Here is a 27693-nt window from a genome sequence, read left to right as displayed (position 1 = left end):
TAAATTAAATTAAACATTTGAAATATAAAATATTGTAACATGCATTATGCTCGGTTACTAGTAATTATAATATTTTTCTAAATAATTGAGTGAGTCGTTGGGGGTAAAGTAATATATATATATATATAATTTTGATATCCTGCACATCTACTGTGCACATTTTTGTGAGCACTGATGAGGTGTCACTCATCCATTGAATGCACAATTTTTCTATATTTCATTACATCCAATAGGTGAGTGACACCTCATCGGTATGTGCACGATAGGTGTGCAGGATATCAAAACTATATATATATATATATCTCGACGATACAACTCCTCACCCGAATCATCTCCCTTCTCCGGCGGAGCAGTTCCACCGGTCAGAATCATCGCTAGTCATCATGGCAAATCCTGCACGCATCGCTGCCGCTCAAATGACCTCCATCAATGACGTTTCCGCCAATTTCGCCACCTGCTCTCGCCTCGTTAAGGTACCTGCTATCCATTTCAAGGAACATAAAGTAGTGTGAATTAAACAAAATGAGTGACCTGTAAACTTTTTCTTACGGATACAGTGTTAAGCGTGGACTCGGTAAATTTTTTCAATTTTTTTGTTATTCGAAGTGAATTATTTGTAACATGAGCAATTTTGTAGGCCACCCGAACTCATAGTTAATGGAGCAATATGAGCTAGAACGATTTGATGATTTAGTGTACTAGCGAAACTTTCCGTTGTCGCATGAAACTGTCTTTGATTATTGTCAGAGTCAAGCTTTCCCTTGAGCCATTGGTTTTGATGCGATATGTTGACCGCTAGACTAAGAAATGCTGGAAATTGGAGGACATGCTAAAAAAGAAGCATTCTTAGTCAGTCCCAATTATAAGAAGATTGATTTTTTTTATTTTTTTTGCATCTGTTCTTAGTAAACTTAATAATACTGCATTATTAATTTTTTTCTGGTTTGATTTTTTTACTCAATGAACTAATTTTTCAAGTTGTTATTGCTTAAGGAAGCAGTTACAGCTGGCGCAAAATTGCTTTGTTTTCCTGAGAACTTCTCCTATGTGGGTGCCAAAACTGGTGATAGTCTTAAGATTGCTGAACCATTAGATGGGCCAATTATGAACAAATATTGTTCCCTTGCAAGGTAAAATAATTAGTGTCTTTCCAATTAAAATTCCTCTACCATTGCTTGTGCTTTGATTCTTCTTAATAGGTGCTCATTATGTTGACCGTTCCAGTTTCATCCGCACTTTTCAAAATTGAAGAAGTTAAGAATTTGAAGTTCACAACTTTTCCTGATTTCAGTGATAATGATAAGCCAACCATTAATTTTGAATTCACTTTCATATGTGGATCCCAACTAGTTTGTATGTCCTCTTCTTGATACCTTATGTGGGAAGTACATGTTGATGACTTGAGTTTCATGAGTCTATTCCCTGCCACGTGAAAGATCTGCAGCTGACGCATTAATATATCGTTCATCTTCTTTTTCCAACTCGATTAATATTCCTACTGTTGTTATTTGCAGGGAGTCAAATATTTGGTTATCCCTCGGAGGATTCCAGGAAAAAGGCTCTGATGATGCACACTTGAGTAATACTCATGTGTTGATTGATGATGCTGGGAATATTAGAAGCACCTATAGGAAGATGCACATGTGCGATTTTAACTTTTACTTTGTTTGACATTATAAGTAATGTATTATGATTTTATGATGCGAATGAAAATTTTGATATCTGAACTCATCGCTACTGTATACTCTAATTTAATTTTGTCAATATTTGAAGGTTCGACGTTGATGTTCCTGGAGGCGCAGTTTACAAGGAGAGTAGCTTTACTGAAGCCGGTAAGCACCTTTTATTTTCTTCAGATTTGTATGTATAGTTGATTAATTTTTTCCTTTCTTTCTATCCCCTCTCTTAAAATTTAATTTAGTGTTGCCGCAACATGATTACTCGCGTCTTTGCATCCACGGGAAGTTACCTCTCTGACTCCCCAATCTCTCTAATTTCTCGTAGACTATTAGCACAAGGAATGGGTTACCCCCAAAAGGAGTGAATCTGAACCTGTTAAAATATCTTAATGGATTCAGTAAAGCTTTTATATTCAGCATAATTTAACACTTTCGAAGTTGGAAAAATTAAGTAATGCAAAGGCATTGATAATGACATGAGCCGTACAATGCTATTTGGCAAGTGGTGTTTTGTGTTGCTGCTTCATTCTACTGTAGTTTTGGCCTTTGATGGACGCCCCAATGGATTTGACGGACTTTGTATTGCTGCATTTTTTTGAGAGGAAATAATTAGTGTTTGATGGTTGAAAGAAACTGGAGATTCGGGGAAAAGTCAACAAAAGGTTAGAGGAAAAGAAATGTAATGAAAGAAAGACATGAGGACCAGCAGCTGCTGGTTGGGTGATAAGAGAAACTGAATAAAAAAGCTCTCAAGTCTTTGACATATCATTTAGATTGGCTATTTGAATTCTATCAAGTGATGTGACTTGGATTAGGTTTTTTTATATATTTTTCCCTGTAAATTTGCAACTTTATTTCAAATGCTCTGTGAAATTATGATGTCTTTTGTTATTATTGTTGTTGTAGTCGTTGTTGTTGTTACCCTTAGTTTACCTTTTTGGTTGAGACATCAAGAATATTTGTGAACTATTCCTGGAATGAATCTCTTACCGTGTTATCAAACTATCCCATCATCCCTTGCTTGGTTCAGTATTAAACAGTTTTAAATCTTTCTAAATCTGTTATCTGTTTATTGTTCAGCAATAAATAATTTAGGATGCATGTGGGTTCCATGTTAAGCTTCATCAACAGCACCTCAAGTACATTAAATAATATAATTACGCTTCGATGCGGTACAGTAAACATTATAAACTGATTATTTGGTGTAGGAAAGGAGTTGGTTGCGGTGGACAGCCCATTTGGATGCCTGGGTCTAACAGTTTGCTATGATTTAAGGTTTCCTGAACTATACCAGCAGCTGAGGTTCAAACATGATGCTCAGGTATACTCAGATATTACATCCCCTGTGTGTAGTTATTTTTTCTTGCCACCAAATTTTTATGCTTTCTTCTTGTAAACTGTAGGTGTTGTTGGTGCCTGCTGCTTTTACAAAAGTGACAGGTGAGGCACACTGGGAGATTCTGCTTCGTGCACGTGCTATTGAAACTCAGTGCTATGTATGCCACTTAAACTTTCTTTTATGCCATATCATATGTGCTTTTTTAGCACTGAATTTGATTATCCACGTTCTAATACAAAATTATTTTCAAGTAGATGGTAGTAGTGGTAGTAATATTAATAATAAATATAACAATAACATAGGTCATAGCTGCTTCACAAGCTGGGAAGCATAGTGATGAAAGAGAAAGCTATGGCGCTTCCTTGATAATTGATCCATGGGGTACAGTTATTGGCCGGCTACCAGGTTACTGCTGTTTCTTGTATCTTGTGCGCGATTTTTGATCTATGTTTATTTGAGTTTGTCTCTCTTATAGGGGTCACTCGTTCATCTAAGAATATCTGTGCTGAAAATTTCCACATACAACTTTATAACAAAAAATTTAAAAATTTAGATGAACGGCTGATATCTTTACTGCTTGGATGTGGATGCTTTTTCCCTTATTGAAATGTTATTGCTGTGTATGTCGAATATTTGTGATGTTTTAGACTTCAGTTGACATTCCAATTCAGGCATACATTATTTGTGTTGTTGATATCTCTGCCTCTTGTTAATGCTACAGATCGACTTTCAACGGGCATTATTGTTGCGGAAATTGATTTTTCGCTGATTGATTCTGTCAGATCAAAGATGCCAATTTCTGAGGTTAATTTAAGTATTATCAAACTCATACCTTAGTGTTGTATTTAACTTGTAGAATTAAGTCATTCCCTTGTCACTTGAGGCATACATGGTGCAGAAATCAGAATGGGTAGTGGAAATTAATTTGTTGTTTTAGATTAAGTTAACCGAAGCACAAAAAATCATGGACTACTTTTCAGTCTACTTGGTTGATTCATGGGTAGGTTTCTGGTTGGTCCTATCAATGTTGAATTTAGGTCTTTAAAATGGGATATGAAAGTCTTCATCGTTTTAAACTAGACTTGAACAGTGTCTATTTTATTATCAGATACAATAGATTTGCGTGATTAATTATGTTTAAGGAAGAATTGTAACACATTCTAAGCTAACATCAGGATTTTCTTTTTCATGCCCAAGAAAAAACTTATTAATCATGTTAGGTTATTTTATAGTTGAATATCTCATTGTTTGCTTACAATTTAAAGATTTGAATGCCAATATGCGATGGAAAAATTTGTAGAAATTCTTTTACTACGCAAAATGGTCGGAACTCGTAAAGGTGATCAAATAACTGCATGTAAATGTAGATTTTATAGCCTTGTTAAATCCCTCTCAAGTCTCCATTTGGATTCTTCGTAGAAGCAATCCTAAAATAATGAGACATGATCTTAAAATAATTAGACATATTACACTGGGTGATGCTGACTTGTAAGCTAGTTCTTCTTTCACTTGTTTTACTTTCAAAGAACTAATGTTGCATATGAAAATTATCTGTTGCTCCTATGTCTAGTTCTAAACTTCTAATTCATGCTGTAATCCCATCATCCTAATTCATACAAAGAATACTAATCTCAAGCCAGTTGAACTTGGCTGCTTTTATAAATTTTTACTTTATCGTGTACTGTTTGCATCTCAAACTCTCACTAATTCAAAGTCGTTCGAGTCATACTCAAGTTCATTGCATCTATAGAATTTTCTTCGAAAGTGTTAAATTCAGTGGATTTTACTTTACAGCATCGCAAGCCAATCGGATTCTGGAGATGAGCTTCTTTGTGAGTTATAGAAGGTGCTATTCTGATTCCAAGTTGTACGTGGAGAAGGCAGGCTACCGGGCAAGCATCTTAATCTCTTTTCGACTCTCCAGTTCATTTCTAGTGATAATAAGTTAAGAACAATAATATGTATAGATGATGGCGATCACGACGAATAAATGAATCTTCGTTGTCTTGTTTGATCTCTCCATCGAGACGTATGTGCCACAAATTGGGACACAGCAGTTAAGCTCATGGCCTCGGAGGTTCTGAACTGCACTACCACCAACATGTATGTACTTGTGTCAATACACTTGCAATCTACATACCGTTATTTCGTGTTTTTTATACAACATGGAGCTGACCCACTGAATGTGCCTAATCTCGTCGTATACAATAGAATATATTTTTTTAGTAATAAAACGAATTCCGCTAAATATAATGTTCAATTAGGTTTTTTTAACGATGATGAAATTCACAACCATTATTTTTTTTAATGTGTATATAAAAATCGCGGAGAAAATTGATGTTCAAAACAGATAAGACAATTCTATCCAAAACGTATAAAGTCATTATAGGTATTATTTAATGAAAACAAACAAACAATTGAAAAAAATTCTTTTTTTTTTAAAAAAAAGATAAATATATATTAATTTTTTAATCTTAATTGGCCTATTTGGTCTAGCTATTATTGTCAAAGGGCATCCAAATTAACCTTAAGGGCCTGGATAATTATCGTGAAATTTTGGTAATTCACTTTTAAACTTCATATGTAATTAAATGGAAAAGATGATAATTAAACAACTGAGTTTGAATTCACGTTTTAAAAAAATTAAAGTCAAGTTTGGTTAATTTTTCTTCGATTTGACTTTTAACGATAATAATTAAGGTGGAGGCACAAATTTTTTGTACCAACAAACGAATATAGTAGAACCGAGGATTTAATATGACGATAGTATTAGGAGAATTATAGTTTTGATCCTTATTCAACCATAATAGTTTAATCTATATATCATTATTAAGGTCCTATTTTTATAAAAATTAAGCTCTTATTTCAACTTGCATGGAGAATAATTTAGTTTTTTTCTTTTAACAAAAAGTAAAATAAAAAAATACAATATAAGTAACAATTTTTTTAAATTGCAAGTAACAATAATTTTGAATTCCATGTACTCGTAAAAATTAATGTGAACAAATTTGCTCAAAGGTTGTACTTGCCCTCCCTCGGCTCAGTCCCTAAGAGCCTCGATCCTTCAAAGTTCAACCCACGAACCAACAATAGCTTAAAACTTGGAAAAATTAGAACTAAGTAAAAATGGTGGCTAACTGAATAACCAAGATGGCAAGATTCCATAACTAAACAGAAAATTAAAGATTTTTTTTTTTTTTTTGCATTCATCTCCACGATATTTATTGTATTTGTCTCTTATCAAGCACAAAAATTGTAACATGCAGGTAAATGTCGAGTTTATTAAATACGGGGGAGGAGAAAACCCAAAAATTATATCAACTGCGAACCAATCACACATCGTACTTGGTTGGGAAAAAAAACTAACTGCACAATTATATGTTTATTAAAACACAAAATAGAACCAAGAATTCTACAAGAAATCACAAGCTTCCTAAGTTTGTTATGCAACGAGGTATAAATCAAAACAAAGCCATAAAACTCTAATAATAATCAATATTCACGATAATCGTTCTTTCTGCAGTTGCTTTAGCATGAATCTTTCCAGCAGAAATTATCGGTAGAATCTGGACTAGCGAGCAGGTCGAAAGGTTTACCTATACTGTCTTTCAATATGGTGATTTGGCCTTCTTTGAGAAGTATATCTTCATCAAGGGCCTCTATCTTCTTTCTCATAGCATTAATCTCAGAATTCAGTAACATGTTCTGCTCGCTATACTGCTTCACATTATCCCACATGAGATCTCTTTCATCAGACACCTTTGGTAGTATTCCCTTTACTATAGCCAATTCTTTCTTGTTTTCTTGCAAATCACCTTCAAGTTGATCGATAATCTCGTCCTTTTTCATCATCTGCAGAGAAAAATAGAGAAGATGATATTTTATTTAAAAAATAGGTGTGCAATAGTCACATCATACATACTGCCAGATTGATACGAGCACTAGAAAAATGTAGCAATTGAGAAACTCAAACAGATCTAAAGTTCAACAAAAGTAGTATTAAGTTCACCTGAAGTTCAAGATCTTTCTTCTTGTGGTTTACGCAAGAAAAATTGTCCAACGCATTTTGCACTTCACATTTTAGAATGTCATTAACTCTAACCATTGCAGCTAGCTCAGCTTGAAGCTGCTCTATGCTGAGCTCCTTCGAATAAAGCTTCTCACGCAATAAACTAGTCAATAAGGTCTCAGCTTTCAGCTCCGAAAGAATTATGTCCTGGAAAGTAAACCAAAGATTTGTTTTCAGGTAATGGAGAGTGTAAAAATCAAAATTAATGTGTGGGAAAAAGATAAATAAATGTCTCAATCGATTCACCTCCGATTGTGCATCTTTTCTTCTGGGTGATTCATGAGAACCCATAGCAACAGGGTGCACCTTATCATGCAAAATTGTGGACTTTTCGTGCAAGACACTGGAAATGGTTCGCATGCTGCTCGTTAAGTTTTCAGCAGCCCTCTCTAGACCTTGGAGTTTCACTTCACATTCAAGAACTTGGCCTGTGAAACCTGTGTCAGAATTTGATCCCATTTTCAAGAGTTGGCAGGCATTTGATTTGATGTTTTCGAGTAGCTTCCGACAAAGTTGATTACTCTCTATCAGCAACGGAATCACTTGATCTTGCAAGGAGCCGATACGGTTCTGTAGTTCTTGATCCAACTTGAAAGTTGAATAATTTCCCTCATTCCCATAGTTTTTCAGACGATGAAGTAGATTAATGTTCTCACAACGAAGTGAATCAATTTCGACCCTTGATGATTCTACCTCTTTCCTTAGTGCATGCTCAACTCCAGTAAGTCTCATTTGTTCCATTTGCACCTTAGCCAACCCAAAATTATAATTCTCACAAGAAATCTTCTTTCCGAGTTCCTCACAAAAACCTCGCAACCCATCAATCGTCTTCTCCTGATCACTGCAGGTTCTCTGAAGTCTACTGATAGCTTGATGCATATCCTTGCACTCAGTAACCTTTTCCTTATAGTTTCTTCTGGTGCAGTCTCGATCTTCTTCTAAGACTCTAGCTTTATCTTTCAGTTCAGATAGATTTTTCTGCAGTAAGTAATTCTCTTCTTTGGTTTCTCTGACCTGAATTGCTAATTCCTCAAGTTGTTTCTCTGAGTTTGCGATTTTGGTTTTAGTGCCAGTTTCCCTCTCGCTGAAGGAAGATACTTCTCTTTGAAGGCCCACATTCTGTTCCGCTAATTCCCTTACCCTCTCGCGAAGCCTATGTTCTACTGCCTGGTATTTCTCAAGTTTCAGGGACCACTCAACTGATCTCCTGTCCAATTCCTTTTCAAGTGCAGACTGCAACTCATTCTTTTCCTTTTCCAATCGCCGAGTATGTGAACCCAAGTCCTCCCTCGCTATTTTAAGTTTTTCTCTAAATAACGCCTTTTCAGCAATCCTATCTTGCAGGACTGATGAAACCTCAAGGGCCATTTTTGCCTTCTCCTCTGTCAAGCTCCTAATGATTTGAATCAATATAGGTAAGCTAAACCCTCTAACCTCGAGAAAGTTTCCTTGTTCAAGCTCTTCTGAGAGAAGTGCAGCTCGGTCCTCGGCTTCCTTAAATTGTTTGAACAGCTCCAAATCTGTTTCAGTCAAAGTATCAATATTTTCTCCAACTTCGATTTTATCGCCAGAACAAGACTGTCTCTCCAAGAATTCTGACATTTCTTCATGATAAGATCCACCAGTCTCACTATTCCAATCGCTTACACGGTTTTTTGAAGTTATTTCATCAGTATAGTTTCTGTTATAAATGTCTTCAATGGTGATAGGATTATCAGGGAACACTTCTTTGGACCTCATTTCAGGTAAAAGTTGAGAATGGGAAAGTTTCTCAATCACTTTTCTTGCAAGTTTTCGAGGGGACTTATGGCGAAACCCATCATCACCTGAGACTCTAGAAGAAGGATGAAATTGGGACAATTTGGTTTCTCTAAAAGATTGGGATTTTGGTTTCTGCTTCCTGGAATCTTGTGGCAAACCAGGAGGGAGTTGCTTAACCACAACACTTCGTTTGTCCAATTGATCATTCAAGGAGAAATTCACATTTTCTTCACTACTTTCATTATGTTGTTCTCCATCAATGTAACGGTCCAAGACCTTGCTTGAGACATTACTGGAGCAATGAGAAGAGATCTCAGATAAATCAGAGTGTGCTCTGGAAACAATACAATTAGATTTCTCCACTTTCTGTGAATTATTAACCACAGCAGCATCAGAGTAGTTAATCCTGGTTCGCCTCTCAGGAGTCGAAGCACGAGAACTGAACAAGAATTGTTGTAACGTATGTTTATAAGGGCAAAAACAGGAATAGACTAAAAAATTATTATAGAAAATAGTAATTGCCAACCGTGAGGACGACTGAATTGATTGTTTGTGAGAGTGATGGCTCGTACTGCATGGAGAGCCATTTTGGTTCGCATAGTTCTTTGTCCCTTTCCCCGCTTCATAAACAGATCCAGAGGAGAACGATAGGCTTCTTCTTAAACATGGAGCGTTACCATATACACCATCCTCAGAATCATGTTTGTTTATTCTGGACTTTTCTGCTGGTTTTTCGCAATAAATTCTCTTATCTGTTGACGGTGGGGAGACTTGATTACCATTTCCACTGTTGGATCTGAAAAAGAATAGCTTTTTCATTTTTGCAACTTGAGCTCCACGTCTAGTTATCAATTATGGAACTTGTAAGTGATCTGCTAAAAAAATTACAAGAAGAAGAAGAATGAACAAAAGACGAGTAAGTAAGCGTGCAACAGTAGAAACTCAATGTGGACATACTAACGCATGCATAATAATGATGTTTTCTAAATGAAACCTCTTGAATTAAGTACAATGTTTTAGTATTATAATTAACAGTGATATAACAAATATGTAATTAGAATAAAGTAATCTGAATAAGAACAAGAGCATCTGAAAAGTTGGCAAAATTCCATACAAACTAAGTGAAACGCCAATATAAGTTCCCCAGAACATCAAGGTCACTAGTTATAAACCACAAAGAATTTCTTGGAAGGTGACCAGTTTAACAACCAGGTTAACAAATTAGGAATTATATAAATGACCTATCAAGAAATGTTATATTCTATGCTAAATCGAAGAAATAGTCCCCATGTATCACATACAGCAGAATGAATTTTGTGTGGGATCAACGTATATTTTTTAATGCATCCTACAATATATGTTCAATGTGGAGCACATATCCTGGTATAGCATGGACAATACCTAAAAACTAGCAACACAAGCCAATTTAATCAGAAAGCAAAACTCGATACTGTAACAAGTAAATGAACCTTTGCATTAAAAAATAGCGATATCCTTGCTGAATTAGCATTAATGATTATGCTAAAAGCTTCGCATAAACTATACAAATACAGTACTTATTCACAACCTTTACCATTAACAAGAATCATTAGAACTCATTAAAAAAAACAAATCAACGTGCTTCTGATTCATGATTAGAAAAACATTCGTGGCCAGGAGCTGTCATTAGTGTCAGTTGATTCTTTTGCTTTAATGACCATCTACCCTTAATTCCTATATTCTTCAATCTTTACTCTTCCAAACATGAAAGTCCACTCCATTCATCCCATTTCCATGAAAAAAACTCAAATTTAGGGGAAAAAGATAAACTTGACCGAAAGTAAAGGACCATTTCCTGTAGAAAAATTTGCAAACCAATAAAAAAAGGAAAAGAACAATAAATCAAAAACCCATTTCAGATTCAGTACGGTCTTGGATTCAATTATTGCAAATTGCAAGAAAGAGTTGACCAACAAATCCCAAATCACATTCTTGGGTTCTTCCTCGCACAAGAGAGGGAAATTTTGAAGAATAATAAATTATGTAAATCCTTCCCTGCAATAAATTTACTCTTTTTCTCTTCACACATTTCCACCCAAAAGTAGAAAAAAAAAAGATATCAAACAAAACTCACAAATCACTTCATTCTTTCACCCTCGGGGCAATAAACTTTAAGCAGTGAAGTTACCGTTGCAGTCTTAAAGATATGATACATTCCATGTTTTCAGATGAAAAAATTTAAAGGATTCAAACTTTACCGAAAATAAAGCGTCATTACGAAGATTTACTGCTCGAGACTACTTACCTAATATAAGTCCAAAAAAATTCAAAAAAATTCAAAAACTCTCCAACACAAGAATAAAATCAATAAATAGTGAATCTGAGACGATTACTATATCCAGTTACTCCAAGAATCCTATTACACAACCCCATCAAACAAACAAACAAAAACAAACATCCACATATCACACTATATGCAAAAAATTGCTCACAAACAAACAGGAAAGAAACGTAGAAAGAGATTGTAGTTTACTGAACGGAGATGATGAAATTCGGAATTCTTGAACTAATTAAATTCCAAGAAAAGATATTATTGGAACAAAGTTTTCAGTGTGAAAAAGAAACGCTTGTGTAATCATATCTGTTGGCGACTTGTTGATTTGATGGCTATTCAATATGTAATTAATTAAGGAAATAAAGATGTGTTGGGGGTCAAAATAGTCAAATCACTACAAACTTTTAAAAAATATTCCGATGCCGCGCGTATAATGGAGCGTCTGTTTTGGGCCCGCCCGCCCTCTTTTTTCTCTCCCCCACCCGAAATTGACCCGGAAAAATTACCCGCTGTATTTTCATAATTAAATTTCACAATAAAATTATTCAATTGCATGAAAAAAGGAAATAAAAATAAAGTATATAACGGATGCATACCCGAATGCTTAACAATGCAGACCCAAATGCTACACAAAAACAGCATATATGAATACTTAACCAGTAGGAATCGATGAATGCTTAACGAAAGAGTCCGAGTTCAAAGACGCGGAGTGTTGAACTGCTGGTTTCGTGCGTTACATTTGCTTTCGTACTTTGGAGTTGGAGTTGGCGAGAGTGATGATTCAGCCGTGGAGTAAGATTGAATGAGTGAGGTTTTGAAACATAACCACCATGAAGTATGAAGAAAGAAGAGAAAGTGAGAAAAGAAAAAGATTGAGCATTAGATGTTTGATCACACAAACATATATATAATAATATTATATTTTAAAAAAATATTAGTAATAACTGATAACAACCCGATCTCGATATTTCAGATTCAGGTTTTTATCCGAACTCAACATTTTTACAAAAATATCAGATCGGATCGGGTACACTATACTCAACACTATACTATCTTTATATGTTACCACTTGAGCACACACCTTGAAAAATAATTAATAAATAAGCACATATAATAATTGAATATTTAGAATTTTTGTAATTATTTTGATTTATATTATAAATTGGGATAATATTATAGTTTTGAAATTGTTGTTTGGTTATGAGTATGTGAATAATAGCAATTTTATTTTGGCAAAAACTTGTGTGAGACGGTCTCACGAGTCGTATTTTGTGTGACAGATCTCCTATTTGAGTCATCCATGAAAAACTATTACTTTTTTCTGCTAAGAGTATTACTTTTTATTATGAATATTGGTAGGGTTGACCCGTATCGTTAGACCATCTCACAAAAGATCTACTCATTTATTTTTGTTTAATTTGATCTTATCAATAAAGATAATGTGGGTTAATTATATTATATTTTATTAGTAAACATATATCAACAAATTTTGGTGTCATCATCTTTTTTTTTTTAACTCAATGCAAAATTTACCTTTATTTGATTTAACATATGCTATTTAAAGAAAAAAGCCAGCGTAAATTTATCAACATATTGTTATTTCTAAAAAAAGCCAAGATCATATAAAAATGTTATATATAACTTTTAATTTCAATTAATTTTAAAATTGGATGATTAATTATATAATTTTATTTTGTATTCCTAAGTATTTCTCAAGCAACATATATCATATATGATACAAGATTGCATCTTCTGTTGCTTGGCCGATTTCTCCCTCTGATGGCCTTGCATGCCTTCCAAATTAAATCTAAGACTTCCCTGTTTTCCAATTGAATGAAATAAGATTATACATTAAAAATAAAATAATATATACCATCTTGATGCAAAATATAAATTAATTGCATGAATCAATCGATATAAGAATTTTGTGACTTGAATGTATAGCCGTAGATAATATGAAGCCTGTTATAAAGCATAACATGTACAAATCCTCCCATTAACCCAATCAATGAGGAATGCATTAAAACTTTCACAAAATTACGTTATTTACATGTTCTATAATTACAGACATATTTTTCTATTTTGTCTAGGATTATTGTAATGCTAACTAAACAAACAAGAACACGGTAATTCTATACTAATTTGGAAATTTCAAAAAATAAATATTAGAAAACAAGAAAAGCCACCAAAATTTTAAGCAAATTATATGTACAGATGGATCTCCAGCCACCAGAATTGAATTATTATGTTCTTGCCAACCCTCTCTCAGTTGCATCAAAACAAATACAGAGCTCTGAAGCTTGCCCGAAAACTTCAGCAATTTGGATGAATAAGGATATGCATCAGAAAGAATTCGAGATCTGCAGACATGATATTCGTCATACGCACATGCCAAATACTGCATCCACATGAAAAACAGAAATGAGCAGCAATTATCATCAGGAAAGTAGCAGTCGCGTTAACTTGGACTCAAGGGCGGGACTCAAGAAATTGGGAGGTGGGAGGTGATGATTAATTTTCTTTAAAAGACTACAAAAATTAGCCAATCAACATTTGGATTACAACGGGAAAATTTAGAATCTTAGATGGTACTTTTGGAAACAGAAGGTGGAGGTAAGTACCTGAAGATGGCTCAAAGCTCAGATCTTCTATACATTTCAGCCTGTTGAGGTAAATCTTGCTGCAAACGTGCAGCCATTTCATAAATATCAGGCTAATTCAAAACATATCTTATTTTGCAGGCTGGATGTTTCAGCATTTTAGAGAAGATCGACTGTGCCACTTGGATCTGACCACCACTCTGATGAACAAAAAGCTCTTGAAGAATATACGGCCAACCCCATAAGATGCATGATAAAAGATAAGCGTCTCGCATCTCACTTCAAAACACATGTTACTCCATAGCAAGAAACCATCGTCAATTTTGGTGAACAACTAATCCCTCAAATAAGACCAATCAAATTAAAAAAACACTATTCATTGGACAGTTGGAGCAAACCACGCATCTGGAGGTATGGATTCTCCAAAAGCTTTTCATTGTTGCTCTGCAAAGAGAAGTATAACCCATATCAAACCCAAAGTGCTTCATGATCATAACAAGAAAGTGCATTTTCAAAGATTGTGTTGTGTGCACTAGATTCACGTAATAAATGCACTCTATTCTCCCTGGGACAAAAATCTTAGCGAGCCAAGATGAGAGATTGTAAACCAGAGAAAGAAAAAGGAAAATATCTATCAGGACATCAAACACCAAACATCATTTGCATTTTATAGGCATCCCTTGTTAGTTCCACATATTCTTGCTCGTGAATACTTGGCACGTATGTCATGCATTGCACTTACGTCACACATGATACTTGTGCAAGAACAAGACTCAAATAAATTTTCAGATCAAAAGGAACCCAGTGTCATATATCTAGACGACAAAGGATGTAACACACACTGAACTTCCTACTTAAATGTTCTGCATTCCTCTATTTTGGTAGCATGCTTTTTCCAAGAATGTTGTTATCCGACGTCCACGAACCGATCACTACTTTTTTTACCGTATGCATCACATTCCAGACACAAGTAACCCAATACCACATGTTTCATCCAATTAAATATAAGTAAAAATTAGAAGTTCACCTGCTGAGCTCTTAAAACAAGACTTTGAAGCATGCGTTGGTAACTTTCTGGTTCCTCTGTCATCATCCTCTGCCAAATATAAATTGTTATTAGGTTTAATATTATTGCGATCACATTTCCCAGCTCAAGCCTCAACGTTAGTAAAGGACATCAAATACTTGCCTTTAAAAGAAAGGTTGAAGAGTAATATGCCACTCTAGCATCTGTATCATCCAACAATTCCCTGCCAAATACGCATACAAGTAGATTCTTTTAAATGGTCATTAAAATGTAAGAATCTGATTGTCAAGGAGTGTAAACTGAAAAGTTACCTAAAGAATTCTTCTCCACCTACTTCAGAGAAAGAAGCAGGATCTTCTGTACATTTACCAATTAAAAGTAAGAGAAGCGTAGCTCTAATATCTGATGTGCCACCTGGAAGATTACCTCTTCCTTTGCTACCTACAGAGACACCCAATGCAATATTATCGGTAGCGGCACCTGCAAGCTGGATCAAAGGCCAATACAATAAGGCAGCAGGAACACGAGCAACCAATTGCATGGGAACAATGGCTTGTCCATGAAGAAGCAGTGCAGCCATGGATGCAGTCTCCAAGTTTGAAAAATGTACATCTTTCCCATGTTTGCTGTTCATATTTTCAATAATATCATCCTGGCCAAGGTTCTCATGAAGGGAGAAACGCTCTGCTCCCTCTGCCTTCCTTTTCCAATCTGAATCACTAGAATCTTTGATGTGCTTCATATCTCCAAGTGGCATATGGACTACTTTCAAGCACAATTGAGAGAACAGAATATCACACATCTGTTCATAAAGAGGAAAAGAAAACTACAGAGTATCAGCATACACGAGAATAAATACTCATATGACGTCACTTTAACATTTAATACACAAGCTACTAGATTATCGAGCAGTATCAGGGTAAAGTATATCCCTGCCAGAATATTATTCTTTATCTGCAGAGTACTAAGAAAGCGACAAAAATATATCTGTTTGCCTAGTTTCCTCTGTCCTAGTAAAAATATGACATCCCAAGACAAGGTCTGACCCTTGAAATGATTAATAAAATAGCATCAGCAATATTATGTCATGGAAAAAATAAATCTCAAGTTTCTCCAAGCATCAAAACACTTTACCAACATATCCTTGGCAGTACTATACCATGACAGCATAATAATATCTAAGTTTCTCTATGAAAGAGGTATTGAGATTCCAGTTTCAAGATCCACATGGCCAATAGCCTTGAACAAACATTTTGAGAAATGTGCCCTTCACCTCCTTCCTTAACATAAATGTGGATGGGTCATACAGTTAAAGCTATATTGGATTAATTTATACAACTTCATATCAGCCTTCCAGGTTAAATATATTTTCACAAATAACATTATAGATGATACCTTCAGAATATTCATACGATCGGTTTCATTTATTTGAGCCATCAAGGACAAGGCACTGCTCATAATATCGATCACTGTATTTGCTTTCTCAAGACGACTTTTGTCATGAATATGTGCTGCAGAATCACCTCCTATTACATGCTGGATTTCACTCTCATCAAGCAAAAATTTGCACCGTATCAGCAGCCTCTCTAGCACAAACAGAAATCCCCATCTGATATGGCTGTTTTTAGATTTGAGAAGCCCGCACAAAACCCAAATTGATATAGGTACATCTAAATCAGCAGAATAGTCATTAACTGCAGCAAGGGAGATTTTCTGCTCCAAGCTCTTAATGCTTGACCAGAGATTAACATTTCCTTCCTCGCTGTTTTCAGCAATGAGTAAATCCCCTAGCCACAAATAGCCATTGTGACGATAAGCATCCCGCTCAGAATGTAGAAGAGAATGTAAAGTTGTCCAAGGGAGCTTTGCCTTCACAGCACCAACACTCCCAAGACCTCCACCAAGGCTTTGGACATACTTGAATGATTTTGTGATTTGAATCATTTGATTAAATTCTTGTTCTAGATGAGTGAATGGCCCTATGAGGGTGTCAAACTTCTCCACAACTCTCTCTAAAAGCTGCAAGAGGGTATATATACTTCAATTTAAATTAATTTTAATCAAAGCCCACTTCTTATATATACATATAAGCAAAATTGAAAAAAATTCCTAATCCACCCCCACAAGGAATTACATGTGGGAAAAGGGGTCCAACACATGCAGTTAGTTCAGAAAACTAGTAAAAGGTTTGAAGAGCAGTGTGTCAAAAGTGGAAAATTAAGACGTCTTTAGCAACCCAATAGAACTGCACATGTTAGAGTATCAAGCGTTTAACAAGGGGAAGAAAACAGAGAGAGAATGGAATTGAGGTAGGGAAGTTTAGAACAGAAAGCATAAGCTTACTGTTAAAACCTTCTTGTCTGTAAAACTGAATCTCAAATAGACTTGTCTAGTACTTAATCACATGGTAAATAATATATCAAGCTATGATTGTGCAGACAAATAAGAAAGTCGAAGTTTACCATCACAAGGCGTTCGTTATTAGGATATGTGGACAATGCGGAAGAAACAGATCTCCTCAACAGCTCCACAATACCTTCAACACCCAGCTTGACAGAAATATGCATAGCTTCAGGTGCATCTGCAAGCATGAGCAAGGTAGCAATAGGTCGAACCTCATCATCACTATACTCAGAAATTCCAGATGCAATGCACGTCTCATTTATTTTATGCAAAACATAGTCAAAGAGCACCAGATATAGATTTCTTCTTTCCTCTCTTGAATTAGAAAGCACAAACTGCATTCAAAAACAAAAAGGCATACAGATTTAGCAATATTTCTGAATGCACATTGCGCCTCAAAAATACCCTTTCAAATAAAAGGAGATTGACAAGCTTGGATGGGTGGAAAACCAGAAAGTGTAGGTTCATGGCCATATTCACAAATACACTAAAAAGGGAAGGTTGAAAGCATGCGTTATATGAAAACTCTGATAACTCCCATTCAGAATTTGTTCCATTATCTCCTTACATCGAAATGTCATTAGCACAGCATATCAGCATCAAGGGGAAAGCTCAATCTCTTACGAAATTCATTCCTATAGGCCAATGTGCAGTTGAAAGAAAGAATGGAGAACACCCTAGCATGATCTCATGACCAACAAATATTAAAGAATCAGACGTTCAATCAACATAATTACCACTAAAATTTTTGCGATGGGGTAAATGGAGGGACCACCACATTAAGGAAAAGGCAGCATAGTTATGGTAAAAACATTCAAGGTTGAAACCAAATGAGGCACATTCAGCAATTTATTTACCTAAGGGTGGATTATTCACAATAATGCATTCAATACAGCATAGATGAAAGATCCTACAAGTAGAAATGACGAAGCTAAGCTTGTTATCTTAGGGAAAGGTTGGTCAGCCAAAAGGCACGTCCGGCCATTCTTAATGTTAAAAATAAAATAAAAACATACAATCTTCTCAAACATGGCAAACAAGCACTATTTTCCATGAATTGATTAGAATAATACCTCCACAAATATAAAATCAATTCCCCCAATTAGGTCAACTTGCTTCATAATAAACAATGGGGCAGCCAAAACAACTTTCTCAGGTAACTCAGACACTTCATAAAACATGTTGGTCATCATGCAAATAAGCTTGCAATGAACTATTTGTGCCCAAGAGTTTCTTCGACTGATCTGCACGAGTGCCTTAATAACCTGTGATAAAAGAATTCAAAGATAAAATATAGAAGCTTGCTCTTAGAATAATATCCAAACAAAAGGAAGAGGGAGAGCTCAAATCCCAACAATGAGAGAACTGGAAAAAATAAGTACAAATTAGAAAGAAACAGAGAATCTTTTCATAGCTAGTAGCGATGAAAAATAAAGTTTTATAAATGGCAAAATATATTATATCATATACGACTTCATTGATAATGAAATATTCCATGTCTATTCGGTTAGACCTAACAAAAATTTCACTCAGATTTGCCCATAACAAATAAGCCAGAGACAGGGAAACAAAAACTAATAACCAACGTGCGCCGATAAATGTTAGTTGGGTACTAGACTACAAAGGCCATAAATATCCAAAAGTTCACGTAAAGTATTTGGGGTTTCATGCATCTGGGATTTGAAATTATAACCCCATGGATTTAAATTTTAATACCATGTCGGAAACCATTTTCCCAAAAATATTTAACTTGTAATATTGTCTGACAAAATAGCTTTGTACTTTAACAAGACAGTTCCATCAGATGGATATTTCAAAGGTGTTTGAGTAATTGGCTATTTCGCTAGATATTTGCGAAGTACTCCTCAAAACTATGCGTATAAGGGGATATATCTTCACAAGACAATTCCAACAGAGAGTAATTTCAAAGGTATTAGGATAATTGGATGGAAACAGAAAATTGTGACATTTTGCTAGATATTTGCGGTGCTCCTTAAAATTATGCAGATAAGGGGACACACATTAGAATTATGAGTTCCACTATGTAAGAAGAGGATATGAGTAATAATTGCTTGACTTTACGGGAAAATACAAATTATACCATACAGCGTTTGGATGGTGATAAATGTCAATAAAAGATTTTCTAATCAAATTTTCAGGCTACATTACAAGAACAAACGCTTCCTTGGCAAAGAAGGGGATCTAGCATTTATGTGGAATAATCATGATGATCCAAAAAGTATAAATGTTGGAGCTCCTATAAGGACAGTGAATAAGATAAAGGCCGGAAAACAAGGCATTTGCCATGGAAGATGAGCAAAAGTCTTTGTGCTAAAAAATAAAGAAAGCTAGATCTATGGAAGAAAACACCAAGAAAGTCATGACCAAACCGTTTGAGGTAACATTAGCCGCAAATAATTGCACAAGCTGTGCCTCAAAAGAACATAGTCTTCAAATAAAATAATAACTTTACGATGGCAATAGGACATACTCTAAGATGAAGAACTTTAAGATCATAACCACTTTAAAATGATAATATGCCACACTCTTACTAGATGGTGCAGAACAAATTAAACACGAAAATTATGGAACCAATCAAGTTTCACCCCGCTAAAATATCCAATTATACGATTTTCATCTTGAACTAGAAATATTTCATTTACAAAAAAGGAAAAAGTTAATAATACTTCAGAAACTCTGGAACATGCCTTTTCTCTTTCAGTTCCAGCAACCAAAAAAAAGGATCTTTTCAATTTAGTTCCTGCACCATCTCACATCCAAGAGATGATAGGAGACTGACATATATTGTGTGTTAGTAATTCTGCATCTCTTTCAGTAATTTCTATTAACAACCATCTCTTTAAAGTTCCAGGTAAAATGTACTTGAATTTCAATGAAAACTGATTTAGGCAAATTTCATCTACCAAAAAGTTATATCAGTCCACAGACTTGAACATGGAATTGATTGTTATTATTTTCTCAACAACTGACATACTGAAATAAGGTTGTAGATGCACTCACTCTAATATCAAGACCTTTTAATCTGCTCCTCCGAATTTTGCCTCTATCACAGACAAAATACAGTAAACAGCTCAAGGAAGACGCCCAGACAGACTCTTCTTTCTCTTCAACCTGAGAAACAGCCGCACATCACTGAGGAACTTTGAAGACGTATATATTTGAAACTTATAAAAAACCCTTCTCAGGGTTTTTTTTTTTGTTGGGGGAGGGGGGTGTCCCATCACCGATCAGAGAAAAGATATATAAACTCAAGAAGCGATTATTTAGCCACATTTTTAGAAACGTATCTGATTAGCTTGGTACTAAGTTTGAAGGACATTTTCAGCCTAAGCAGTCTAAACAAATATTCACACGGTCCCATCACCGATCAGAGAAAAGATATATAAACTCAAGAAGCGATTATTTAGCCACACATTTTAGAAACGTGTCTTGGTACTAAGTTTGGAGGACATTTTCAGCCTAAGCAGTCAAAACAAATACACACACGGAAGTGAGATAAAAACAAGCAAAATCCACTGAAGACTCTTCTCCGAGAAATAAATCATAAATCTCAATACAATGGAGCAATCAGAAATTACAAGTGTAAAAGATATTTAACTAGATTCTTGTTGTCTCACATAATTACAAATTTTTAGTGTTTCACCAGTATGGAGACCAATGCATACCTTTGCATTCAGCCTCCCATAGGTTGGTTGCAAATGCCAGATTTTAATTCTAGTCAACAAAAAACCTACACACATCCTATTCCATTCGTGAGCCAAATTTCTAACATAACCGGGAACTATATAGTTTTAATTTTGAGAAACGAAATTTTAAATTCACTCTAGAGCATCAAACCATAACAGAAGAAAAATCGGAATTTACTATGCTCCTAGCATATCATTTCAAAGTCAAGGGGATCACAATGCGCAGAGGAATACCATAAAATGAAGAGATGAAAACATTTTAAATTGCAGTAAAATAAAAGGCAAATTCATTTATTCACTATTGGATGTATTTTCATAATTTTTTGCATAAACATCAAAGCACATCCATGACTGATCGAAACCAAGAAATTGCCATATTCATCGCAGCCGAGCATAACTATCAGCTAAGACTTTGCTACGTGAACAACTCTATGTATAATTGCGATGAAAAGAAGAATATGAAGGGGAATTTCACATTAACATAACAACGAGGCCTTTATCATACACATAATATAGCAACTGTATACACTTCATGCTGCTAAAGCTTAAAACAGCGATTTCCAGATTTCTTTTTTTCTTCTGAAGAAAATTTTCAGCTTTCTAGAAGAACTATCAAACAGTCCAAAAACTGAGAGCAGTCTCAGCTTTTCTTGTACCTTGGCAAGCAAAGTTCGGGGAGTTTGCATCATCCAAAATTTTCTTCACACCCAAAGTATAATGATGTGTATAATCTTACTAAATCAACACCCTTTGCACAACTATACATAAGCTTTCAAATGCGGTTGGAGTAGAACAAATTAGTAATCTTAAGATTATTTGCAACTATTAAATATAAATCAAACTACGTCTTTTAAATTTATTTGGTTGTCGGTTCCGCATATTTTATGTGGATGAAATATGAAGAGATCTATCCTACATCAACCAACAGGAACTCTAGATTCTATGCAACTATTACAGTAGCAAAAATTAAATCAACTGCATCTCATTTAAATTTTTTTGATTGTCAGTTCCGCATATCTTATATCGATGGAAATGCAAAGAGATCTATCCCACATAAACCAGAAGTGTTAACAATATGAATTTGAATACGAAGAGTTCTGCATAAAAGATTTGATCCATTTGGGAATAACCTGAACAAGATGAAGAAGAACCTCAAAGAGAATGCCTAAAATCCAACATTCAAACTTGTCAATAGCAGACGAATTTTCCCTTTTATTGATATTCTTGGATTTTTTCTTTCCCATAAAGGAAATTTGAGCTCCATTTTCGAAATATAATTCCTTGGAAAGCTCTTCTTCAATCGCCGTGGAACCATCAGGAGCTGGAGGTTCCAACAAATGTGCATGAACACCAAGGTTTAGAATTAAATCAAAAGCTCGAGCTTTTGACATCACTCTAGGAGAATTTAGCATGTCCTACACCATCATACAGAAAATAAGTAGCTATACCTACAGATTAAATATATAACTAACTGTGATGAAAGAAGTACCTCTAACATGGATAGAGTGAGAGGAGCAGCAATTTCAGAATCCAAAACATACCTGCAAAACAAGGTTAGAAATGATCGTCTGAACTATCAAGCTAAGCAACCTTATTTATAGTATACACAGCTTCGCTTATCTCTAAACAAAAGCTAAGAACTGAATTCAGTCAATTACAGTCAAAATCACTATTTATATGTTTTGAACACTAAGATGCTTATGCTCAATCAATATAGTCAATGACGGTTCTTTTGATATTTACTGCATGCAACTTTGTGGACAACAAGAAACTATCAGGCCCAAATAAGGGATCATGAAAAATCAAAGACTCTAATAAACAACATTCTAAAGTACAGTGTGTGCTGACTCCAGGATTAGCATAATGAAGGAATTAAAAACAGTCAGCATAATGAAGGAATTAAAAACCTAATCTTACTGAATCGAAATAAATGAGCATGCTATCTTTCCATAAAAGTAACATCATTAATCCCCATCAAATCTCATGAACAATTGTTTTCCCATAACTCACATTCACTCATACAGTGAAGCACAATTGCATGTACATGTGAATGCACGAATTACAAAAAATCCAATTTATCTTATAGATTATGCAAAAGTAAGCAAATGCATCAGAACATACATGTCAATTACAAGTTTCACAAGAACGCTCACTGCAACATCCATCGATGGCCTTCCATTGTGTCTTAACTTAGTTGAAATTGTCGAGAGATTTGAATTTGCTGATGGTGTCTCTGAGTGAACAGCAGCAATAACCTCACACACCTCTACAGGATTCAATCTCAAAGGTTGTTGTTCACTGAAACAAATAAAAATATATGAAGTGCATGTGAGAGAAAGAGAGAGCAAGAAGAGAGGGAGATTCAGAAAAAAATAACTAGCTCGTTCAAACATATACAGAGAAAGAGAGAGCAAGAAGAGAGGGAGATTCAGAAAAAAATAACTAGCTCGTTCAAACATATACAGACATGGAATGTGGATGAACACAAATGTAAATTCAGGAATAAATGGCTATTGAAAAACCAAAAATCTAAACAAATCTCTCAGTAAGAGTGATATAAACATGTGTAAGTAGGCATGCCAACATATGAAGAACATCAAATAAGCACACAAGGAGTGTTAATATCATCAACGAGTAGTTGACCCATAGAATGATGGCGAGTCATCAACAAAAATGAAGAAACATTCTTCAATCTTTACCTGTAATGCCGATATTGAAAAAGTGGTCTTGCGCGAGGGCGGAAGGTGCTTGAATGAGAATCTTCCCTGAATAGACAAGATAAATTAATAGAAATTATATACTCGCTCAAGATAGCATGTAATAAGAAAAATATGAGCATCACTTAGATATCAAACATCTTACAGAAACTTTTAAAATATATTTAGTCTGAAAGTGAGGTCAACAAAACTTGGAGTGACTATGAGGTGAAAAATTAAAAGATAACAGGAATTGATCAAAACACTACTATGTAGAAAGAACAAAATTTCCGTACACTTTACTAGTTTTCTTGCATGCTCGCACAACACATGCAAAAATTATTATTCCAACACCCTAAAAACTCAAACGTTGTTCATGCCCCAACCCCTCACAAGCAGCAATGCATTCTACTAGCAACTATTTTTGAATTTGTGTGTAGTGTAAATAATCAACCTTAGTTTCTAAAGGAGTTCAATTCATGGTCCTATAAAGCCATTCTCACATATCCCACAATTTGACATTGGACAGGCAATTACAATCACACCTTCTGCAAACCATGTCGTCTTTGTCAAATTTTAACCCATACATCCACCAATTCATAATAGCAGTCCATTAGATTGAGAGGTATCACAGGCAAGATATAATAACAGAGGTTCAAATGCAGAGGCTTCTCCAAATCTTAATCTCCCATCAACACAAGTAGAAATTTACGTAAATCATTCACTGAACATCAAGATGATTAATGGGCATAAGACCTCATGGTCTCAAGCGTGCTAAGACTGAGTATAATCAACCATAAAAACCATATCCCCTTCAGAATTGACAATCAATAAATAACAGGTCATCATATGGATTTACTAGACAACAAACAATACTGAAATTTGGGTCACAGCTATTTTATGAATGCCAAATTATAATAGAGAAGAAGAATGCACATACATCTCATGCATAATGTAATCGAATGGAGTATGGAAAATATATATAGGATAGCATGAGCATTTAAGGGTAGACCACATTTTGCATTTCAAAATATAATCAAAGAAATTGAACATGCCAGATTTGGTTAGATTCTGATTTAGAGCGTTTTAGCGCTGTTATTGCTCTCAAATGTGAAAAGGCTGAATCAGAATTGGTAACAGTGGTGAGCAGTGATGGCTGCAATAGCTGATCAAGATATCGCATGTCTGCACTCCCAAATATTCTCCAAGCTTCCCCCTTCATTTTCGCTTCCATGTCCCCAACAAGAAGAGCTGCTGCGCCTACTTCTAAAAAGTTACGAGAACCCACTTCTGGAGAATTCAACATAAGTTCACTGTACCCAAGCATTAAATAAATCATTAAAGCAAAATCATGTAGCGTAATTAGCTTAATGCAGCAGCTGGAAACAGAAGAATAGCACCTTTTGGGCAACAGAAGTGATGACTGTTGATCTCCACACCACCGCCATCTGAAAACATCAGTTGCTAAAAATTCTTCATCTTCAATTTCATCAACTTCTTCAGCAATTGGAGATTCAGAAACAGATGTCACAGATGCATCTTTGCTCTCCAGAGATTCTTTACCATTGGCAGGGTTTAATTGAACACTGAATGATCTGCTTAATAAAGATGACAATGTAGGAAGTAATTGTCTTGAGGTTGATGGGGCTCCAGTAAAAGCTGCTGGTTGGAATGATCGCTTTGGAATGTGTTGGGCTACTAAAGAGCGAACATAATTTAAGGATTTAACAAGTGCTCCAGTTGCAAAACTTGATACAGGCAAAGGATTCACAATTATAGATGGCACAGTTCCAGACTGTTGGCTTAACGAACGTGACCATGGTGCCAATTTACGGTTAGGGGTCATATCACACTCAGCAATTATGCTGATGCAAAACCGATCGATTTGCAGTAATGTCTCCTCACTGGGTTTATACCTGCAATAAATAAGAGCATTTCAGAACGAGATAATCAGATAAATTAGTTTCATGAAACAGTAAAAAAGTTTTTGTGACCCCGTGTATTGCTCTATCATAGAAGCGCTTTATTTCTTGCCAACCATCCACACCAAGCTAATTTGATATTGTACTTGTTTATTGGGGCAAAGGCATAGCAATAACACGAATTTTATGCATAAAAAGAATTTGAACTGTTTCCTTTTTAAGAGATAAAATGAGTTGGTAGTGACACTATAATTGGTCCTTACACAAAAAAGTAAAAATGTTATTACACATTTTTATTAGATTACGTAAATACCAAAAAAAAAAAATTGCCATTGTCAGGCAATGTTATGTAATAATTTTTTTCAAGTGGCATGTCTGCTCTTATGTTGTACATATAGCCAACCAAATACATGTTCTTCAAGATACAATTTTCAATTTCCATAAATATGAAAACAAAGCTTCCAGCCTCTTAATTTGCTTCGACAATATTGGTGAACTGTGAACAAATTGTAAATACAGCATATCTCCTTAAGTTGTGAATTGTAAAATACATCACATGATCACGTGCAAGGTCTCCAAATGAAGAAAATTGTAAAATGGTGAGAGGAGATCACCTTAAAAGATGCCGTTTGAGAAGTGACACACACCTCGCAACTACAGCTGGACTGATCATACATAGCAATAAATAAGTCTCACACTATGAAAATATAAAAAAATTAATGAGGCCAATCTCCAAAATGCTATGTAACAAAGATATAATAAAAGATTAAGAATGAAACATGTAGTGCCAACAACAGAAAAAATAATATTATAAAACATTAATGATCATAATGAATAGCATAGTTTGCGGTCCAATCTACAAATTCATAGCAACTGCAAAGACACTGGCAGAATACGACTAAAAGAGACGTTTATTGAAGCAACAACCAGAAGCATGCGTAAAAAATATTGGTCTACCTGCGTTCCCTCTCCGCAAGAGTGTGCTCTAGAATCACCACATATGCCAAGTCTATTGTCGCATGTGTTGCCAGGTATTCCTGCCATTAAAATAAGAAATCGGATATAAAATTACTCACCCTTTAACCAGTTGGAACATATCCATCAGATGGTAAGTCTAATAAGTAAATCGACGCAAAATGACACAAAATGAAGTGAGGTCTAAATAAAGAGAACTTAGAGCTGAATTGTTCCAGTGTCAGAGATCAAATTCCAGCAAAAGAGGAAGTCACATTTGGGTTATACTTTTATCGAATGAAGCAAGTTTAGGTGGAAAAAAAAAAGAATAGATGAAATTTAATAGAATGCTTGATTGGTGTTGTGATTTGGATAATAAGTTCATTTCAAACCAAAATATTTCACAGAAATCTGGAATGCTGTCTGTACGTCATTTACTTGGTCATGCGCTGAAATAGTCTGCTAGACATTCTGCAAAACACGTCTTGGCTGTTTTTATCATCGATTCCTTGGTCTAGTTGGGCACACAATTTACGACAGGGAAAAAAAATCGCACAAAAATGGCATCAACACGACAAAAAGCAAACTTTTAACTGCAATTATAAGAGATACACGAAAGATATACCCATGGTATCTTGATCACATATATTTTCATGGGAAAAAAAACCCTTTGTAGAATCCACAACCCCGGAATCAATCCCCAGCTCAATTCACCCGCTAAAACCCATCCCCCTACAAAAATTCCCACAATGCACATTCAAAATCACAATTTCACCCCAACAAAATACCAAATACTAGAGCAAGAAAACACTGGTTAATTTCGAGCAAAGAACATTAAACAAGATCCGAAAGCAAAAGAAAAATTGGGCGAGAAGTGGCATGTATCCAAACCCGTAATGTCCGGGATGCTTCGAGATTCGTCGGAACGGCAGTGGACAAAGAATCCGCGACAGCTCGACGCAGCGGCTCGGGAGGCTTTTTTGAAGCGGAGGATCTCAACCTAGACACTCCGCCGCCGCCGCTCAACGGCATCCTGAAGCTGGCTGTGCTTCTCGATGGACTGTAACTGGTGGACATCGTGGACAAAAGTAATATAATATACAGTATGCCTGTCTCGGTGGAATTTATATATTTATACACCGTTCCAAGTAAAATCGAGATAATAAAATGTAGATTAATAACTTAACATAATAAAAAAAATAAAAATAAAAAATAGTTAATA

At 35.2% G+C, this 27693-nt stretch overlaps 3 protein-coding genes across 9 annotated transcripts; 1 reads left to right on the top strand and 2 right to left on the bottom strand.

Annotated features, from left to right (window-relative positions):
* The first annotated feature begins 293 nt into the window (after positions 1–293).
* Positions 294–5172, top strand: LOC140820474 (deaminated glutathione amidase, chloroplastic/cytosolic). 2 transcript variants are annotated; one of them, XR_012115497.1, is made up of 10 exons: positions 294–473; positions 994–1130; positions 1515–1643; positions 1774–1832; positions 2888–3000; positions 3083–3175; positions 3321–3423; positions 3740–3822; positions 4813–4910; positions 4986–5172. XR_012115497.1 is itself a non-coding variant. In XM_073180772.1 (9 exons), exons 1-9 carry the CDS (start codon positions 384–386, stop codon positions 4840–4842), a joined length of 837 nt encoding a protein of 278 aa, XP_073036873.1. In that variant the 5' UTR covers positions 294–383; the 3' UTR covers positions 4843–5172. The 2 variants fall into 2 exon arrangements, 1 of the variants encoding a protein (XP_073036873.1); XM_073180772.1 differs by having other exon boundaries at positions 4813–5172.
* Positions 5173–6381: 1209 nt separating this feature from the next.
* On the bottom strand, positions 6382–11485 carry LOC140820450 (uncharacterized). Of its 5 annotated transcripts, none has more exons than XM_073180750.1 (5): positions 11361–11485; positions 9375–9723; positions 7334–9287; positions 7028–7234; positions 6382–6870 (listed from the first exon to the last, which is right to left on the bottom strand). In XM_073180750.1, exons 2-5 carry the CDS (start codon positions 9665–9667, stop codon positions 6547–6549), a joined length of 2778 nt encoding a protein of 925 aa, XP_073036851.1. In that variant the 5' UTR covers positions 9668–9723; positions 11361–11485; the 3' UTR covers positions 6382–6546. The 5 variants fall into 5 exon arrangements, with proteins under 5 accessions (XP_073036851.1, XP_073036845.1, XP_073036861.1 ...); XM_073180744.1 differs by having other exon boundaries at positions 9375–9720; XM_073180760.1 differs by having other exon boundaries at positions 9375–9720; positions 11366–11479.
* Positions 11486–13137: 1652 nt separating this feature from the next.
* LOC140820435 (uncharacterized) lies at positions 13138–27583 on the bottom strand. 2 transcript variants are annotated; one of them, XM_073180726.1, is made up of 18 exons: positions 27363–27583; positions 26475–26554; positions 26132–26182; positions 24996–25511; positions 24651–24908; positions 23599–23664; positions 23021–23197; positions 22389–22440; positions 22030–22314; positions 20214–20324; positions 18266–18457; positions 17252–17527; positions 16185–16808; positions 15101–15591; positions 14952–15012; positions 14790–14858; positions 13784–14206; positions 13138–13560 (listed from the first exon to the last, which is right to left on the bottom strand). In XM_073180726.1, the coding sequence occupies exons 1-17, from the start codon at positions 27546–27548 to the stop codon at positions 14135–14137; spliced, it is 3567 nt and encodes a 1188-aa protein (XP_073036827.1). In that variant the 5' UTR covers positions 27549–27583; the 3' UTR covers positions 13138–13560; positions 13784–14134. The 2 variants fall into 2 exon arrangements, with proteins under 2 accessions (XP_073036827.1, XP_073036828.1); XM_073180727.1 differs by having other exon boundaries at positions 13138–13522.
* Positions 27584–27693: the final 110 nt, after the last annotated feature.

Source organism: Primulina eburnea, chromosome 2 (assembly GCF_022965805.1).
Source record: "Primulina eburnea isolate SZY01 chromosome 2, ASM2296580v1, whole genome shotgun sequence".
Lineage (NCBI taxonomy): Eukaryota > Viridiplantae > Streptophyta > Magnoliopsida > Lamiales > Gesneriaceae > Primulina > Primulina eburnea.
Note: the sequence above shows the minus strand (reverse complement) of the source record. Positions and strands in the feature narration are given on the sequence as shown.